The sequence below is a fragment of the Balaenoptera ricei genome, chromosome 5 (genome assembly GCF_028023285.1).
Source record: "Balaenoptera ricei isolate mBalRic1 chromosome 5, mBalRic1.hap2, whole genome shotgun sequence".
Classification (NCBI taxonomy): domain Eukaryota; kingdom Metazoa; phylum Chordata; class Mammalia; order Artiodactyla; family Balaenopteridae; genus Balaenoptera; species Balaenoptera ricei.
In genome coordinates this window covers 78,353,519-78,373,674 of record NC_082643.1, presented here as the reverse complement: position 1 = coordinate 78,373,674, position 20,156 = coordinate 78,353,519, and the positions used below count along the sequence as shown (strand labels likewise).

General features: G+C 36.8%; 1 protein-coding gene across 1 annotated transcript in view; it reads right to left on the bottom strand.

Annotated features, from left to right (window-relative positions):
• SMIM14 (small integral membrane protein 14) overlaps nucleotides 1-20,156 on the bottom strand; it is a 63,092-nt gene that overhangs the window by 23,087 nt on the left and 19,849 nt on the right. Inside the window, exon 2 of the mRNA XM_059923162.1 lies at nucleotides 14,415-14,524. Within this exon, the coding sequence (XP_059779145.1) occupies nucleotides 14,415-14,489 (75 nt within the window). The 5' untranslated portion in view covers nucleotides 14,490-14,524. The remainder of the gene's footprint in view (nucleotides 1-14,414; nucleotides 14,525-20,156) is intronic.

Genomic DNA, 20,156 nt, shown 5'->3' with positions numbered 1-20,156 from the left:
AAAACAATGTTGTGGTGAATGTTCGTATAAATACATTCTTACACACTTGATAAATCTCTTTAGAATATGGAGTAGAGTTGATATAATGAAGGTATTGTACACTTTAAGTTTTGATATACATTGCCAAATTACAGGAGGGGAATTTTAAAGAAATGACAAAATACAAAGTACATTCAATTCAATTATTCCTGCATAATCACACCACTGAGGAAGCCCAGTGTTTCAACTGGGAGACAGCTAAAACCTAACTATATCTGATCACATTTAGTTCTTTTTTTTTTAAATTTATGTTACTGAAGTATAGCTGATTTACAATGTTGTGTTAATTTCTACTGTACAGCAAAGTGATTCAGTTATACATATATATATACATTCTTTTCCACATTCTTTTCCATTATGGTTTATCACAGGATATTGAATATAGTTCCCTGTGCTATACAGTAGGACCTTGTTGTTTATCCATTCAATACACAATAGTTTGCATCTGCTAATCCCAAACTCCCAATCCTTTCTTCCCCTATCCCTTCCTCCCCCTTGGCAACCACAGGTCTGTTCTCTATGCCTGTGAGCCTGTTTCTGTTTCATAGGTAAGTTCATTTGTGTCATATTTTAGATTCCACATATAAGTGGTATCACATGGTATCCTCTTTCTGACTTACTTCACTTAGTATGATAATCTCTAGATCCATCCATGTTGCTGCAAATGGCAATATTTCATTCTTTTTATGGTTGGATAGTATTTCATTGTATATATGTACCACATCTTCTTCATCCATTCATCTGTCGATGGACATTTAGGTTGTTTCCATGTCTTAGCTATTGTAAACAGTGCTGCAATGAACACCGTGGTGCATGTATCTTTTCCAATTATAGTTTTGTCTGGATATATGCCCAGGAGTGGGATTGTAGGATCATATGGCAACTCTATTTTTAGTTTTTATGAGGAACCTCCATACTGTGTGTTTTCCATAGTGGCTGCACCAATTTACATTCCTACCAACAGTGTAGGAGAGTTCCCTTTTCTCCAACCCCTCCCCCAGCATTTGTTATTTGAAGGCTTTTTATTTTTTCTTCTTATTTATTTATTTATTTGGCCATGCCACGTGGCTTGTGGGATCTTAGTTCCCCAACCTGGGATCGAACCCAGGCCCTCTGTGAAAGCTCGGAGTCTCAAACACTGAACCACCAGGGAATTTCCTGAAGGCTTTTTAATGATGGCCATTCTGACCGGTGTGCGGTGGTACCTCATTGTAGTTTTGATTTGCATTTCTCTAATAATTAGCAATGTTGAGCATCTTTTCATGTGCCTTTTGGCCATCTGTGTGTCTTCTTTGGAGAAATGTCTATTTAGGTCTTCTGCCCATTTTTCGATTGGGTTGTTTGATCACATTTAGTTCTTAATGACTAAGTAGCATCTCTACATATTTTCCTACAATATTAACAAAAATATTCAATAACTTGGAAGGACCACAATAATCCATGTACATTTAAGCCTAAAGACTTCAAATAATCAGGTTAAAGGCAAGTCTGAGTATTTTGAAAATAGTTTTTGAATGTCTAACACTAATAGGTTGCCCAAATGATATGCATATATTTTCCCAAATCCTACAAAAATACCTTCTAAATTTTAGTTTAATTAATTTATTGAACCAAAAGTCATCACGTAATTTATGGCCACTGATAAGACAACAACATAACTTATATGCTATACCTTTATGGTACAGTCTATTTTGATTATATATAAAGATATAGATATAGATACATGACTGTCCACAAACTCAATGCAACCTCTGGCCAAGAGAGCAATAAATGTCATGAAATGGGATACGTGAGTGGGGGACAAGAGGAAGGGGGACTCTGACATTTTGCTCTGTATTTCTACATTATTTCAAGTGTCCGTAATTTAGATATTCACATATTACAAGTATATTAAAAGGAAAGACAAAATTCCAATACCATGATACTTGAAAATGAGGCTGACTCTGATTTGCTGTTACGGACTGAATGTTTGAGTCTCCTCAAAATTCATATTTTGAAATCCTAATCCCCAATGTGATGGTATTAGGAGGTGGGGCCTTTCAGAGATGATTAGGTTACGAGGGTGGAGCCCACATGAGTGGGATTAGTGTTCTCATAAAAGAGACCCCAGAATGCTTTCTTGCCCTCTCTTCACCATATAAGGATACAAGATCTGTAACCTATGTGAAAACAAATTTCTAGAAAGAGATATATAGCAGACTGTATTTTCTAAAAACGGTCATAGCAGTATTTCTAACCACACACGCTCTTCCAGAATCTTGCCACTCCCCATCAAGAGGTGGAGTCTCCTAACTCAAAAGTGGTTTAAAATTAACTCAAAATATATTAAAGACCTGAATGTAACACCTGAAACCATAAAAATCCCAGAAGAAAACATAGGTGGTAAGCTCCCTGACATCAGTCTTGGTGATAAGTTTTTGGATCTGACTCCAAAAGCAAAGGAAACAAATGCTAAAACAAATAAGTGAGACTACATCAAACTAAAAAGCTGTTGCATAGCAAAGGAAACCATCATCAAAATGAAAAGGCAACTTACTGAATGGGAGGAGATATTTGCACATCATATATCAGATAAGGGGTTAAATATCCAAAATATATAAAGAACTCATAAAATTCAATAGCCAAATAAACAAACAATCTGATTAAGAAATAGGCAGAGGATCTCAATTGACATTTTCCCAAAAAAAGACATAAAGTTGGCCAACAGGTACATGAAGAGATGCTCAATATCACTAATCATCAGGGAAATGCAAATCAAAACCACAATGAGGTATCACCTCACATATATCCATCATATATGTATATCAATATAATAGAATTATTATTCAGCCTTAAAAAGGAACAAAATCTTGCCTTTTGCGACGACATGGATGGACCTTGAGGGAATTATGCTAAGTGAAATTAAGTCAGAGAAAGACAAATACCATATGATCTCACTTATATGAGGAATTTAAAACAACAACAAAAGATCAAGCTCAAAGATATAGAGAACAGATTGGCGGTTGCCAGAGGTGGGGGGGGGGTTGGGAGGTGAGTGAAATAGGTGAAGGGGGTCAAAACGTACAAACTTCCAGTTACAAAATAGTTTAAGTTTTGGGGATGTAATGTACAGCATAGTGACTATAGTTGGTAATACCATATTGCATATTTGAAAGTTGCTAAGAGAGTAGATCTTAATAGTTCTCATCACAAGAAAAAAAATTGTAACCGTGTATGGTAACAAGTGTTAACTAGACTTACTGCGACAATCATTTCCTAATATATACAAGTCGCACACCTGAAACTAATGTTATTTGTCAGTTATACCTCAATTAAAAAAGAGGTGAAGTCTATTCCCCCTCCTCTTGAAGCTGAGCAGGCTCAGGACTGCTACAACCAGAAGTATAGTAGAAGTGTTGTATGTGACTTCTTAGGCTAGGTTATAAAAAGTATCCAGGCTGCATGGTTCTTTCCCTCCCCCATCCTCTCGTGGGATGGATGCTTGCCCTTGGAACCAAGCCACTGTGCTGTGAGGAAGCCAAGCAGCCACATGAAAAGGCCGTATGTAGGTGTTCTGGCTGACAGTACTAGGTAGGGTTTCAGCCACCAGCCAGCATCAACTGCCAGACAGTGAGTGAGCAAGCCTCCAGATGCTCTTCCTGCTCCCAGCCTCTCAGTCGTCCAGCTAAGAACCCAGACATTATGCAGCAGACAAGCCGTCTCCACTGTGCTCTGTATGAACTCCAGACACACAGTTTGTTAATTAAAAGGATTTACTTATGCCAGAGTTTTAGGGTAATTTGTTATACAGCCATAATAACGGGAATATAAGAGAAACTGTAAATAGCTTAAAATCAGTAAAGTGGCAATGAGAGGCTGGGGAACATAGGGAGATTTTTACTTGTCCATTTCTACACTTAGTACTGCTTGAATTTTGTGCCATGAGGACATGCACTAGCTATTTTATCTTTTAAATAAAACATAACCTCACTTCTGTGAAGGAGGCCAGAAGGGGGTCCCCTCACACAGTACAACCTGACGTCAATTACAAGAAGAATTGCCAATTACAGACCTCAACAGAAGATCATCAATCACAGGCCCCAACAGGAAAAAATGTACACTGCATCTCCTACAAGAAACTGACTACCCCAGCAACTCAGCCAATGAGAAGCCATCATCACCCTGAGCTCTCACTTTTCTCCAATGGGCTTTTGTTCAAAACAACCCCTCCCAACTTACTCCTTTTTCTCTATAAAATAATGTCCCTCTCCTTTGTTCCTTGGACTTGCTAAATAATATTAAATTGGGGATAAAATATATATACCATAGTATCTAAATGTTTATTTGTGAGAAAGATCCGGGAAGGTGCATATCAAATTCATCTAGGGAAGTAGGAACATGCCAGATATAGAGAAGCGAGTGAGAAGTTTGGTCTTACTTTTAATGTATTGATTTTGTGAAAGAACATTAGTATATTATTCATATTAAAAAACATTTTACAAAAATATAAATTAATAGGAAAAGATACTAGCAGTAGATATATTTGCTGGGTAGAGAAGTTTCTCAAGAAACTTTTCAGGCATACATCTTCCAGGAAAAGGCCAATGATAGGTCTTACTCAACGTGACTTATTTAAGTACAGTGGACATGAGTCACAATTTACAAGGCCTTCAGGCTTGTAAGGGGAATCTGACCAATGATCTCCCAGATCACATGCTTACAGTACTTTAATACGGAAACAAATGTAAGTAAATTAAGAGATGCAGAAGTTTCAGTTACTCGGTTTAGATTAGAGCTGAAATACAGAGCTCAACAAACAAACAAAAGGGGGATTATCTGCATTCCAAACCTTAGGTTACAACAGAAAGGAGGAAAAACACAAAGCATAACCTAAATTCACATTTCTAAATCCATCTGTTCTCTTTCTGGAACGCCTATCATTAATAGAAGAAACTGTATACCAAGAGACAGCCAGTCAAGGAGAACAGGAGAAGGAGGTGGCAAGAGAGCAGAAGAGGATAGAAACAGAATAATTCTGCAAATGGGGAACTGAAAAAGTCTCTCGCCAGGCCATCTTTATGATTGTAAGGAAATATAAGTTATTTTTAAAAAACCCAAACAACTAGATATATCAGTTATAAGGAAATACCTCCTTAAAAACAAAACTAACCTCAGAGGAGACACACACCAAAAAACCTACAACTTAAAAGAATGATTTATAATTAGACTATGATTTTGTGTTGGCATCTTTCTACATATCCAGTAGTATTCTACTACTACATCAATAAAAACCCATATTTATCAATAGGCATATTCCCATGTTAACAAGTAATGAAACACAGAACTGTATGTAACATGATAAAGATATCTGATTTTAATTGAAAGGGACTCACTCTATATTCTTATCCACCTCTTTAAGTCTACTTAGCCAGTATTTAATGAGTAAAACATTAAAGTTCTAATTAGAGTATTAGATTAGGATAGAAAAATGCCTGTAATGTCAGATAATGCCTCCATTTTTTAATGTTTCTGAACATTCCTAAGACAAACAGAACCTGGCAAACAAATCCTGGCAAAACACTTACCTGGCAAAATACAACTACATTAAAACAGTCTAATACCTGTGTAACCCAAGGGTGTAATTAGATCATAGGAAGGAAACACGCCAATAGAATAAGTAAAGCTTTACTTGTCATGAGCACCCCAAAATGGGCATTCTTTGTACTGCAGTCTTACCAACCTTAACTGAAACACTGTTTATAACGTATCATTTAAAACACTCCTGTAAGAATACAGTGATACAGTCATTTGCTTTAAAAGTCCATATTGCAGCTATATTGGGTTGGCCAAAAAGTTCGTTCGTTCTTTTCCGTTAAGGTGGCTCTAGTAGCACTTAGTTGTCTTTAACTTCATTCGAAACAATTTTTTTAGATTGTATGTGACAGCTCTCATATCAGCGTGCATTTAAAAAAAGACTTATCAAAACTGGTGAACTTCTGTGTAGCCATTTTAATATTGAAGATGGAAGAAAAAAAGCAACATTTTTGGCATATTATGCTTTATTATTTCAAGAAAGGTAAAAACGACTGAAATGCAAAAAAAGATTTTGTGCAGTGTATGGAGAAGGTGCTGTGACTGATCAAACATGTCAAAAGTGGTTTGTGAAGTTTTTCGTGCTGGAGATTTCTCACTGGACGATGCTCCACAGTCGGGTAGACCAGTTGAAGTTGATAGCGATCAAATCGAGACATTAATTGAGAACAATCAACGTTATACCACGCGGGAGATAGCCAACATACTCAAAATATCCAAATCAAGCACTGAAAATCATCTGCACCAGCTTGGTTATGTTAATCGCTTTGATGTTTGGGTTCCACATAAATCAAGCAGAAAAAAACCTTCTTCACCATATTTTTGCATTTGGAACGTAATGAAAACGTTCTGTTTTTAAAACAAATTGTGACGGGTGAGGAAAAGTGGATAACGCACAATAATGTGAAACGGAAGAGATGGTGGGGCAAGTGAAATGAACCACCACCAACCACACCAAAGGTCGGTTATCATCCAAAGAAGGTTGGATTGTGTATATGGTGGGATTGCAAGGGAGTCCTCTATTATAAGCTCCTTCCGGAAAACCAAACAATTAATTCCAACAACTACTGCTCCAAATTAGACCAACTGAAAGCAGCACTTGATGAAAAGCATCCAGAATTAGTCAACAGAAAATACATAATATTCTATCAGGATAACACAAGACCACATGTTTCTTTGATGACCAGGCAAAAATTGTTACAGCTTGGCTGGGAAGTTCTGATTAATCTGCCGTATTCACCAGACATTGAACTTTCGAATTTCCATTTATTTCAGTCTTTACAAAATTCTCGTAATAGAAAAAAATTTCCATTCCCTGGAAGACCGTAAAAGGCGCCTGGAACAGTTCTTTGCTCAAAAAGATAACAAGTTTTGGGAAGGACTTCCCTGGTGGCGCAGTAGTTAAGAATCCGCCTGCCAATGCAGGGGACGTGGGTTCGAGCCCTGGTCCAGGAAGATTCCACATGCCACAGAGCAACTAAGCCTGTGAGCCACAACTACTGAGCCCAAGCGCCACAGCGACTGAAACCCACACGCCTAGAGCCCGTGCTCCGCAACAGGAGAAGCCACCGCAATGAGAAGCCTGTGCACTGCAATGAAGAGTAACCCCCACTCGCTGTAACTAGAGAAAGCCTGCGCACAGCAATGAAGACCCAACGCAGCCAAAAATAAATAAATAAATAAATAAATAAATCTATTTTTTAAAAAAAGTTTTGGGAAGATGGAAGTATGAAGTTGCCTGAAAAATGACAGAAGGTAGTGGAACAAAAGGGTGAATACATTGTTCAATAAAGTTCTTGGTGAAAATGAAAAACGTGTCTCTTATTTTTACTTAAAAACCAAAGGCACTTTTTGGTCAACCCAATATAATAAAATGCATGAAAATCAGATTTATATTCTTTGTACTGGTACAGCTTAGCAGTTAAATAATCAAAACGTACATGGAACTGGTGAGGCAATAGTAAAGTGTTTGAATTGCTGTTTATGTCCATTTAGCCTTAGAAGACATACAAGTTTTTTCTATTTTTATATATATTTTTAACATGAGAAAAAATTGTACCAATTCAGAAATCAACAAAGGTAAGATGAGAATACAGTCTTATTAAAATTATTAAAAAGCTAAACATGGTAGAATATATTTTCTTTGCAAATCACATTAACAGTGCATTCAAAAATTTTATTCTTCAGTGGAAAAAGTCTGTGATTACTAGTTTTTCTATAGAACTGTCCTGCTTATAATACCTCTGAAGATGCTTACAAAGTTTTATTTTTAAGTTAATATTTGAATAGGTAATATACTCTCATAGTTTTAAAAGGTAAAAATACAGTGAAGAGTCTCTCTTCCACAGTTTTCTCCTATTCCTCTACCGCCTCCTTGACTGCAAATATAGTGCGTTTTTTTAAGGTACCTGAAGGAAACCGACAGGAAGCAGAGCAGATCATCGTACCGAAGAAACAGCACAGGGCCTGGAGCTAATGCCAAGCTCGAATGTGCCTCTGCCACTCTCTGGTCGGTTCCAATACTTGGGAAAACCTCAGGGTCCTCATTTGAAAAAGGATGATCAACATCAGAGGATTTCTGTGGGTTTAAAATAGTGCCTACATTCCCATCAAACTCTCCCCAATATAACCATCGTTATGAATCTGAGATATATTCCTTGGAACCTCTTCTATGCATTTACAAACATTATCCTGACCTACACATACTCTCATACTCTAACCTTAACCTGCAAAGGCATCTCTATGGCTTTCACTAACATTTCTCAGATACTTCTAAAATATGTTTCTTCTTTTATTTCTAATTGTTTTTGCATTCTCTGTTGTTTGGGACATAAACAGCTTGTCCCAGACGTGATGGATTCTCTCTTTTGTCAGTATTATTCCTGTGTTCAACTGTTTTGGCTTTGAATTAATTTTGTCTGAGATTAAGAGTATCACATTCTTTTGGGACAGCTTCCCCTACACCCCCGCTCCTTTCATCACTTATCTATGAGATTTTGTTTTCAGTGTCTGTCTCCTTTGATAAACAACAGCATTTAAAAACTCCAACCTGTCTCTATTAATAAGTATAATCCACTCACACATAACATTTTACTTTATTGCTTTCTATTAACTATGCTTCTCTTGTTTCTTCCTGCCTGCCTTCAGCTTACTTGGGTTTCCTTTTTCCGTTTTCTTTTTTTTTTTAAATAAACACTAATTCTCCCCCCTATTCAAAGTTCTCAAATGTGTCAGTACTAGGGCATCCGGATATCTGAGAGGCAGTTCTTTGGTTGTTGTGACTGGCTTGCATCCCCCCTAACTTTCAAAGGTCCTGCCACACATTCACTAAGTGAAAAACTTGAGCCTATAATATAATCTAAGTCCATTTCAAAGAAAAACACAAAGTATCTTTTGGATGGTTATACTCGACACAGAATTATCGAGGAATTTAACTGGACTTTCACATTTAAATCAAGGGAAGACTATACTTAGTTTTGTTTATGACTCTACCAAGAATCTGGTGACTTTGAAACTTTACCATTTCAAAAAATCATGTTGCTGGTGGTACTTAAGGCCAGCATAACATACTTGTATGGGTCTGCATTTATAGCTATACATTCATAATGACTTTTCATATTAGAAGGATCTAACTATTTCATCTTGTCTTCTAATGTAGCTGTACCTGCGACCACATTGTAGTCCTTTTATTTTCTTCAACTCTTTGCTTGTTTTTCTGTTCATATTTATTAATGAAGGACTAGGCTGGGTGAGCAGTTAGGGTATATAAACAGCTTCCCTTATCAAGAAAGCATGCAGGTAGCTATAACCCTGGAATGTCCCTTCACCATTATCCTGGGATCTCCATTCACCATCACTCTGGAAATTACTTTTGCCTCTCTCATATGTTGGATCTCCTGCTTTCTACACTCGAAATCTCTTCATTCTTGGTTTATGCCTACATCTTGGTGAAAAACAGTTCATCCTCTAGTAACCAGCTAAGAAAAGGTACATGAGGTAAAATTTTTGAAGACTCTCCTCCTATTTGATAGTTGGTTGGATATAGAATGATGGATTGGTAATAATTTCCCTTCAGAATTTAAAGTCACTGTGCTAATGCCTTCCAATTTTGCTGTTGAAAAGTCTAAAAGTCATTTAGACACTTGATCCTTTGTATGTGACCTGTATTTTCAGGAATGGCAAGGCAGCCAGAAACGGTAGAACAAAGTGAGCAAACGGGAACCAGTGGAGTGAAGGGGGACAGATTACAGTGCCACATAAATTTTGTTTCTTTTCACTATGAGTGTCATGGGGAACTACTGCAGAATTTTGAGGAAAGGAGGAACATTACCTGACTTATCGGAAATAGATCATTTCAACTCCTGTAGTGAGACTAAAGTTGAAGAAAATGGAGACGGCAAGAGGGTAGAAGCAAAGAGACCAACAAGGAGGCTAATTTCAATAATCTAGGCAAGAGATGATGGCAAGTTAGACCAGGGTGTTTCACTGGAGGTGTGAGAAATGGCTGGATTCTGGATATATATTTTTAAGGTTGAGCCAAAGGGATTTGGTTCTGCATTAGCCATGGGGTTGAAAGAACAGAGTAAAAGATGACACAAAAGCTGTTGCCTGAGCAACCAGAATAATGGAGTGAATAGAGAAGACAGGGAATTCCCTGGCAGTCCAGTGATTAGGACTCGGTGCTTTCACTGCTGTGGCCCGGGTTCAATCCCTGGTCAGGGAACTAAGCCTCATGGCGTGGCCAAAAGAAAAAGAAAAAAAAAAAAAAGAGAGAAGACAGAAGTATAAGGTTGGGGGCAAGAAAAGTTCAGTTATGCACACATCAAGTACAAAATGTCTACTATTTGTCCAAATGGAGATGTTGCATCAACAGTTGGATACACAAAAGTCTGGAATTCAGGAGCAGCAGCTTTTTGGCTGGGCTATTTTGGAGCATGGGCTCATTTTGGCATTTACATTCCCTTTGATCCAATTCATTTTCCATGTCAGATTATCCAATGTGAGCCACATAATATTTTTTTAATATGTCCTTTTCTGCTTAAATCATCTAAAACTTCTATTACTTACAATGAAGAACCTTAACTGAAATCATTACTAAATCAGGAAAATAAATTAGTTTTAAATTGTGAATGAATAGAACTTTATTAAAATGGAAAGGAACTAACGGTAAAATCTTAACTGCTTCTAAGCTGAATATATCCCTTGGCAAAGCCCATCTATTTTCACAGAATAGGCAAAACAAAAACTACAACCCAACATACAACTAATGAGCTAACCATAAAAAAATCATTAAAATCCTCAAGTTTCCCCAAATGAGTTTCTCTTCCCTCTGGAATCTTCAATACTGCTATCAGCATGTTATACATAAGGGGATCATCCATCAGTAACTGATATTGTGTGAAAATATCCATCATACACAAGAAAATCCAATTTTATTACATAAGGTCAAAAATAATAAAAATCCCAAATTAGAACGTGAAATTAATGAGATGGTACGCTATTACAAAGATGAATTAGATGTCCATTTTTAAAACAATGAGACTAAATCTCTGCACTGTTATCATACTATAACACAGTATTATTGTATCTATGAGCTTCCTAAGCATGCAGACATCTAAATTCTAGTAGTTATAACTAATATAGAAAAAATATACCCTCAGATAAATTGCTTTTAAAACATAGGCTGGGGCTTCCCTGCTGGTGCAGTGGTTAAGAATCCGCCTGCCAATGCAGGCGACACAGGTTCAAGCCCTGGTCCAGGAAGATCCCACATGCCGCGGAGCAACTAAGCCCGTGTGCCGCAACTACTGAGCCTGTGCTCTAGAGCCCGTGAGCCACAACTACTGAGCCTGCGTGCTACAACTACTGAAGCCTGTGCACCTAGAGCCCGTGCTCCACAACTAGAGAAGCCACCATAACGAGAAGCCCGCGCACCGCAACGAAGAGTAGCCCCCGCTCACTGCGACTAGAGAAAGCCTGCGCACAGCAACAAAGACCCAATGCAGCCAAAAATAAATAAATAAAATAAATAATTTATATAAATAAATAAATTAATTAATTAAATTAAATTAAATTAAATATAGGCTGTAGAGTTAGAGTTCCACAGGGTAATAAGATAACAGACACTGGGGAAAAAAGGTCCTATAAAGTATGAGTAGAAGATAATGGATGCATGAGAGGTAGAAAAGTCTAGTATTGATATATTACAAAAGAATACAATGACGTTTAAATGAAAATATTGATAGTTTTTGCTAGATAACCTTTTTCTGATTATAAGATTTATTATCACAGAAAATACAAGAAAGTATAAAAGAGAAGTCTCAGCCCATATTACAGAATCCAGAGATAACCACTTTTAACATTTCGGTGTATTCTCTTCTAGTCTTTCTTCCTATGCACACATGTATATGAAATGAGTGGGTGTGTGGGTGTATGTGTATGTGTACACAAAAGCAAGATCTACTAAACGCCATTTGTACATCTTTTTTTTTTCATTTCACATAACACACACATCTCCCTTGTTTTTAAATATTTTTCAAAGACAACTATTTTAAACAAGATTTTACCATATGAATTTCCATGATATAACCACTGTCCTACTAGTCAACATTAAGGTTGCTTATAACTTTTTATTACTGTAAATAATGTTACAATAAATAGTATTATTCATAAATCTTTGAATTTCTGAATTTAGAGACCATATTTCTAACAATACTTCTTAGGAAAAATGTTTAGAAAGCACTTAAATATCAACAATGTAGATATGATCCAAAAATGCTGCTTGATTCTGAATTTAAATAAAAGAAGAAGAAATACACATGAAATAAAAATTAAAAAGCACAGTTCAATTCAAACAAACATCTATCAAACCTTGCCAGCAAGTTTACTTAATGAATCAAATGAGTTTCTCCTCCCTCTGGAATCTTCAATACTGCTATCAGCGTGTTATACATAAGAGGGTCATCCATCAGTAATTTACATTGTGTGAAAATATCCATCATACACTAAAAAATGTGGACTTTTAAAAGATCGGTAAAAATCTAAAATCTATTTTCACATAATTAGGAAGTATTTCAAACCAAGAATGCTATAAGTAACGCCATCAAGCATGAATTAATGTGCCCATTAAAAAAAAAAAAAAAAGCTAAACATGGCTTCCTTGACAATCTACTAAAGTTAAGTGTACAGGGAACCCTAAAAAAGTAGGGCTTAGTTTTAGTCATCTCTTAAAAAGCAGCAGAGCTAATAGAACAAAGCATGTTAAAAATAAAAAATACTATACTAGGAAATAAAAAGAGGTAGTAGCCCTTATTAAAAACTAATCTCCTGGGAAATTTTACCACAATTAAATTACAAGTCTATTTTTTGTTCCTAATATCAGAGTAATTTGAAAAAAATTTGCCTTATGTTTGATTGAATTAAGACATTAAAAACTATAAGCTCAAACTTCATAAATAAACAGGAGAAAATATTTTTTAAACTCTTCTCAGATTAATCTATTTTTACATCAATTATCAGAGATATGACATTGCCATTTTATTTCTATACTCACAAGAGTCTGATTTAATTTATAAGTTCTTAGTTTATTTCTATCCCTCTAAGGCACTCTTAAGGATCATAAGTCCTAGTATATGCTAATTCTCAAAGGAACATCATTCACAATCAATGCACTTCTGATCACTGTACATAGACAATGAGTGAGCAGAAAACTTGCTTATTCAAGTATTCCAGCAAATGTTTGTACCTGCCTTTATTAACTGGCCTATAATAATATACCCCGGTACAAGAGTATTTTAAAACAGCAAAATGTTGTTATAATGTATAACATAATAATAATATACAGTTGACCCTTGAACAACGAAGGGGTTAGGGACGCTAACCCGCCATACAGTTGAAAATCCACATGTAACTTATAGTCAGCCCTCAGTATACGCAATTCCTCCAAATATGCAGTTCTACATCCTTGGATTCAACCAACTGTGGATGGTGTAGTACTGCAGTATTTACTATTGAAAAAAAATCCATATGTAAGTGGACCCTCAGAGTTCAAACCTACGCTGTTCAAGGGTCAATTGTACTTTATTGTTAATAATGGTCAAATTTTTCCTTTGTATATAAAAAGTATAAAGTATAGTACATAAACAGCCCTGTATTTAAGCTTTAAAAGTCTCTAAAAACCTACAGCTGAAATCTCACTACACTCAAAGCCTGTTGTTCAGAAATCTGCCTCTGTCAAGTAACTGATTTGGATCTGGAAATAAACTATATAGAGATTTTTATGGTCATGCCATTTGTTGGAGTAGGATTTGAACTATATCATAAGAGGAAGTGTGACTTCATAGCAGTTTATCAGGTAAACAAGCTCCGTATAGCCAAAAATTATATGCATTAATACAGAACAGAGGACTTCCCTGGCGGTCCAGTGGTTAAGACTCTGCGCTTCAATGCAGGGAGCGTCGGTTCGATCCCCGGTCAGGGAACTAAGATCCCACATGCCACATGGTGTGGCCAAAAAAAAAAATACAGAACAGAAAAGTCTCTACACATGTGTGTTTCCCACCCATGATGGTGAATTTCGCCAACAAAAATCTACCATAAATAAAGACAGCAATCTGTTTTTATATCTAATAAAAGAACTGCTGGCAAGCATTTTAACCATTATGACTTAAACCACTGTGGAATTTCAATTATGAAATAATTTTTAGTGCCCATCAGATGAAAATCTTCCAATAAACAACATGCTCCCAAAAACAAGACAGAGTGGTACAGTTCAGTTCTGAATAGGACTGTCCTGTTCATCTCACCAGATTGATCAGCCTTCTCATCGCATGTTCATGAGAGCAAACACATTCACAGGGATCGAATCCACCTTCTGCCATGATTACCCAGCTTGATTTATCTTGACTGTTTAAATCTAGGAGGAAGGAAAAAATATCATAAGACTACTATTCAGAGTTACTCTTTCTCTTGAACTATGAAGAATTCATGTATGTATAGATTCATAATAGTTTTCTTAAACTAAGTATAGTTCATATTTATTGACTTAAATCTATGAATTTATTACTAATCTTATATGAATTATGAATCTATACAAATGATTGGCTACCACTTTACCATCAGACTGATTTCCTGTAAATGCAAATGTATTCAGATACTCTATACTGGCCCCATCTGTGAAGCTGATGATACTAGAGCCCTACTCTGCTTAATTACCAAATCCTTTAACTTTGTTATCCCCAGTACTGCTATGGACTGAATATGTCCCTGCTAAAATTCATATGTTGAAGCCTTAATCCCCAAGGGGGATGGTATTTGGAGGTAGGGCCTTTGGGAGGTAATGAGGTCATGAGAGTGGAGCCCTGATAAATGTGATTAGTGCCCTTAAAGAAGAGACTGATATCTCTCTCTCTTCAACATGTGAAGATACAGCAAGAAGGCATCCATCTACAAAGTAGGAAGAGATTCCTCACCAGACACTGAATCTGCCAACACCTTGATCACAGGCCTCCCAGAATCCAGAACTGTGAGAAATAAATATTTGTTGTTTAAGCCAGAGGTCCCCAACCCCCCCGGGCTGCAGACGGCTATTGGTCCACGGCCTGTTAGGAACCAGGCCGCCTGGCAGGAGGTGAGTGGCCGGTGAGTGAGCTAAGCTTCATCTGCCGCTCCCCATGGCTCACATCACCGCCTGAACCATCCCTCCCCACCCCCCGTGGAAAAATTATCTTCTGTGAAATTGGTCCCTGGTGCAAAAAGGTTGGGGACCGATGGTTTAGGCCACACAGTCTGTGCTATTTTACTATAACAGCCTAAGCTGACTATGGCAACTTTGCAGCCTTTATCCTACCAAGAAAGCCCTCTAAAAGGAAAAAATGAGTTATCTAAAATGATACCAATGTGCGGGGCAGGAGGGGCATGAATTAACATGAATGAACATGATAAAAGCCAGGAAATAGCTGGGAAGATTTTGAAAAATAAGAGTAACAAGATGGAGTACTATAGATATTTAAGATGGAATAGGCAATCAATGGAACTCGTAATTTAACTTAAAAGACCTTCATTCATTCAAAAAATATTTAGCACCTGTGCTAGGCATTAGCAATATAAAAGTGAGCAAAAACTGATACAGTCCTTACCCTAAGGGTGTTCACATTCTAATAGTGGAGACAGATATTAATCTAAATATTTTAAAAATTATAAATGCAAACTTGTAAATGTTATAAAAGATAAATGGACCAAAAGACTGGAAAAAACAACACACAGAATGAGAGAAAATATTTGCAAATCATGTATCTGACAATGACTTAATGTCCAGACTACATAAAGAACCCCCTAACTCAATAACAAAAGCAACTCAATTTAAAAATGGACAAAGGGGGCTTCCCTGGTGGTGCAGTGGTTGAGAATCCGCCTGCCAATGCAGGGGACACGGGTTTGAGCCCCGGTCCAGGAAGATCCCACATGCCACGGAGCAAGTAAGCCCGTGTGCTACAACTACTGAGCCTGTGAGCTCACAGTAAGCCTGTGAGCCACAACTACTGAAGCCCGCGCACCTAGAGCCCGTGATCCACAACAAGAAGCCACCACAATAAGAAGCCTGCGCACTGCATCGAAGAGTAGCCCCTGCTCGCCAAAACTAAAGAAAGCCCATGCGCAGCAATGAAGACACAATGCAGGGCTTCCCTGGTAGCACAGTGGTTAAGAATCCGCCTGCCAATGCAGGGGACACAGGTTCAAGCCCTGTTCCAGGAAGATCCCACATGCCGTGGAGCAACTAAGCCCGTGCGCCACAACTACTGAGCCTGCACTTTAGAGCCCGTGAGCCACAACTACTGAGCTCATGCACCACAACTACTGAAGCCCGCACACCTAGAGCCCATGTTCTGCAACAAGAGAAGCCACCGCAATGAGAAGCCCACGCACTGCAACAAACAGTAGTAGCCCCCATTCGCCGCAACTAGAGAAAGCCCGCGCGCAGCCTATGAAGACCCAACACAGCCATAAATAATTTAAAACAAAACAAAACAAAACACAATGAGATACCGCTTCACACCTATTAGGGTGACTTTAATTTTAAAAAAGGAAATAAATAATGTGGAGAAATTAGACACCTCCTAAATGGCCTTTCTGGAGAACAGTTTGATGGGTCCTGAAGTTAAGCGTAAGAATTATCAATGACCCAACAATTCCACTTCTAGGTATTTATCTCCAAAGATTTGAAAAGAGGGACTCAAACAGATACTTGTATGCTAAGTGTTCATAACAGCATTATTCACAATAGCCAAAAAGTAGAAACAACTCACATGTCCATTAACTGATGAATGGATAAACAAAATGCAGTATATACATACAATGGAATATTATTCAGTCATAAAAATTAATGAAGTTCTGATACACAGATGAGCCTTGAAAACATTATGCTAAGTGAAATAAGCAGACACAAAAGGACTCATATGATCCCACTTATATGAAATATCTAGAATAGGCAAATTCATATAGACAAAGTAGAACTGTGGTTGCCAGGACCTGGAGGAGAGCAGAATGGGGAGCTATTGCTTAATAAGTAATAACTTAAGAGTTTGGTGTGATAAAGTTTTAGAAACAGATAGTGGAGATAGTTGTACAATGCTGTGAATGTAATGCCACTAAATTACCGACTTTAAAAAATGGTTAAAATGGTGAAATTTATGTATGTTTTATCACAATAAAAAAAAAATCATTGTGGTTGCCCAGGACTGAGGGGCTTGAGGAGAAATGGGGAGTGACTGCTAATTGGTACAGGCTTTCTTCTCTAGTGAAGAAAGTGTTCTAAAATTGATTATGGTGATGGTCACACAACGCCATGAATGTACTAAAAACCACTGTACACTTTAAACGGTGCACTGTGTGGTATGTGAATATCTCAATAAAGCTGTTACTTAAAAAAAAAAAAAAGATAAAAGGTGCCTGTAGAGTATATACAGGTTCTAAACTTATCTAGGGAGTTAGGAAGATTTTACTAAAGAAGTTAATGCTGAGTTGAAAGTGGAAGGATGCACTGGAATACAATAGGGTAAGGTGGAAGTGGAAGGTATGGGGATCTAGGGCTGGAGGCATTCTAGACACAAAGTAAAGAGCAGTGCAAGACCCTGTAGTGAGTAAGAGTATAACCTGATGAAGGAACTGAAAGAAAGCCCCGACGTGCTGGAATTCAGACAGCAATCCAGACAACAAGAAGAGTGGTCTGAAATGAGACCAGAGAGGTCAATGGGCCAGGCCACACAGAGCTTTCCAGGCGATGTTCAAGATTAGGGCTTCATCCAAAGATCAATGTGAAGTCCATAAGGGTTTAATGCCTGTGTGTTTTTAAAAGATCACCTTGGTTGCACTATGGAAAACTGCCAGTAAAGAAGCTAAAGTCAACGTAGGGAGCCTAGTCAAAATGCTCCTTCAATAGGTCAGTGATGATGACGTCCATTATAGAAATTTATAGGTTGAGGACAGCACATCAAATCACTGGGGGGGAAGACAAGTTATTCCATAAATGGTACTGGGGAAAGCTGACTCCTTACTCTCATTCCTTATACCAAAACAAATTCTAGATGTATGAGTGATTTTTTTAAATGAGGCCACACACAGAAATAGTCAACTAGAGCAATGGATCAGAAAAGAATGCTGACAAACTGACCCCATGATTTTACCAGAATGTAGAATGTGTAAATGTGCTGTTTTTAGTTATTTATTTTTAGAATATTTACAAGTTATTCTTCAAATATTTACTATTGTTATATCTATATACATATGTCTTAGATTTATTTTTTATAACAACTTCTTTGAGATAAATCACATACTATACAGTTCAGACACTGAAAGTGTACTATTCAATATTTAGTATATTCACAGAACTGTGCAACCATCACCACAATTTTAGAACATTTCATCACTCCAAAACAAGACCTATACCCATTAGCAATCACTCCTCACTTCCCTCTCTTCCTCCCAGCCCTGGTTAACCACTAACCTGCTTTCCGTCTCCATGAATTTGCCTATTACAAACAATTCATATAAATGGAATCATACAATATATGTTCCTTTGTTATTTGAATCTTTTAAGCAAGAATTACTTATTTGTTATTTATGGACAAGAAAATTAAAGTCATTTATTCCAGAAAACATGAACTTCAAAGGACTACTGTGTTGTACATATGGCACAGGTGTAATAATCTGAAATATAGTTTTCTGTGAGAGATTACATATCCAAAGGTTTGATTTTATACATATTGTCACTCTGAAAAATTTCCTAGTTTACTGTCTGAAATTTCTTAGTAAAAATCAGAGCCAAAATCTTCAGCTGTGTTTCTAAAATGGTGCTATTTTAAACCATGGACTATTTAGAATTTAGAATATGATAAAGGTGCCATCTTAAACCATGAACTATTCAGAAATGGTGGAATAGTTGTCTGTTTTTTTAAATTAAAGTATGATGCATACAAAAGGACTGGAAGAAAATACATCAAACTTAATGAGTGGTTAGCTCTGTGGGAGAGAATATAATTTGCGGGACAGCCATTCATTTTGTCAATTTTTAAACATTTTTTATAACGACTATGTACTTATATATTAAAACTTTTAAAATATGGAAAAAATTTAACTAAAAAAGTCACAAATGTATAACTACAAGAAGGCCACTGGGATACATGTAGAAGAACATAAATCCAAGAACCTATAAAGGATCAATAATTTTGACAGCCAAAAATGATATCCAGTTTCTACAAGCCAAAAATATACTGTAAAATAAAAAGACAAAGAACTTAAAAAAAAAAAACTTCAACACATATCAGCATTAATTTCCTTAATTTACAGATAACTGAAAAATCAATATGAGAATGGCAATCTAACAGAAAAAAAGGAGCAAAGAGCATGTTCACAGGAAAACAGAGCCAATAAGCAAATACAAAATGGAAGAAGTGCAAATCTAAACATCACTTTTATCAGAAAATTGGAAAATTTATGTAGAAAACTTAGATATCCATATCAAAATAAGCATGCAAAATTTCTGTATAAGAATGGTCACTGCAACACTTTTTATAAGAGCAAAAAATGGTAATTCTAAGTGTTTATTTATGTAGCTCTAATTAAATAAATAATAGTATGAGTACCTGAAATCCTATACAGCTGTTGAAAAGGATGAGTCAAATTTCTATGTGATGATTTGGGGAAACAGCCAAGATACACTGAGGTGAAATCTAGTTGCAGAATAGTCAGGGAAATCCTACTTCCCATCTAATATCTTCTTGCCTGACTTAAGGGCAGGTGGGATTGGAAGGGGAAGGAAGTGGAGTTGCAGGTAACCTAAGCTGGAGAGTTTTACTCTCCAGAAGGTAGGAAATACCAAACACAAACTCTGACTACTTCACAGTTTTGTCTGAGGCCACTCTGTGTCCACACTTTTAATTGATTAGCCTTCATGTTAGACAACTGACTGTATGTACATATCCAACACAGAAAACCCTGAAAAAATATATAATCTACCCTTATATGTAGATAAAGTTCACCCCTGAAAGTCT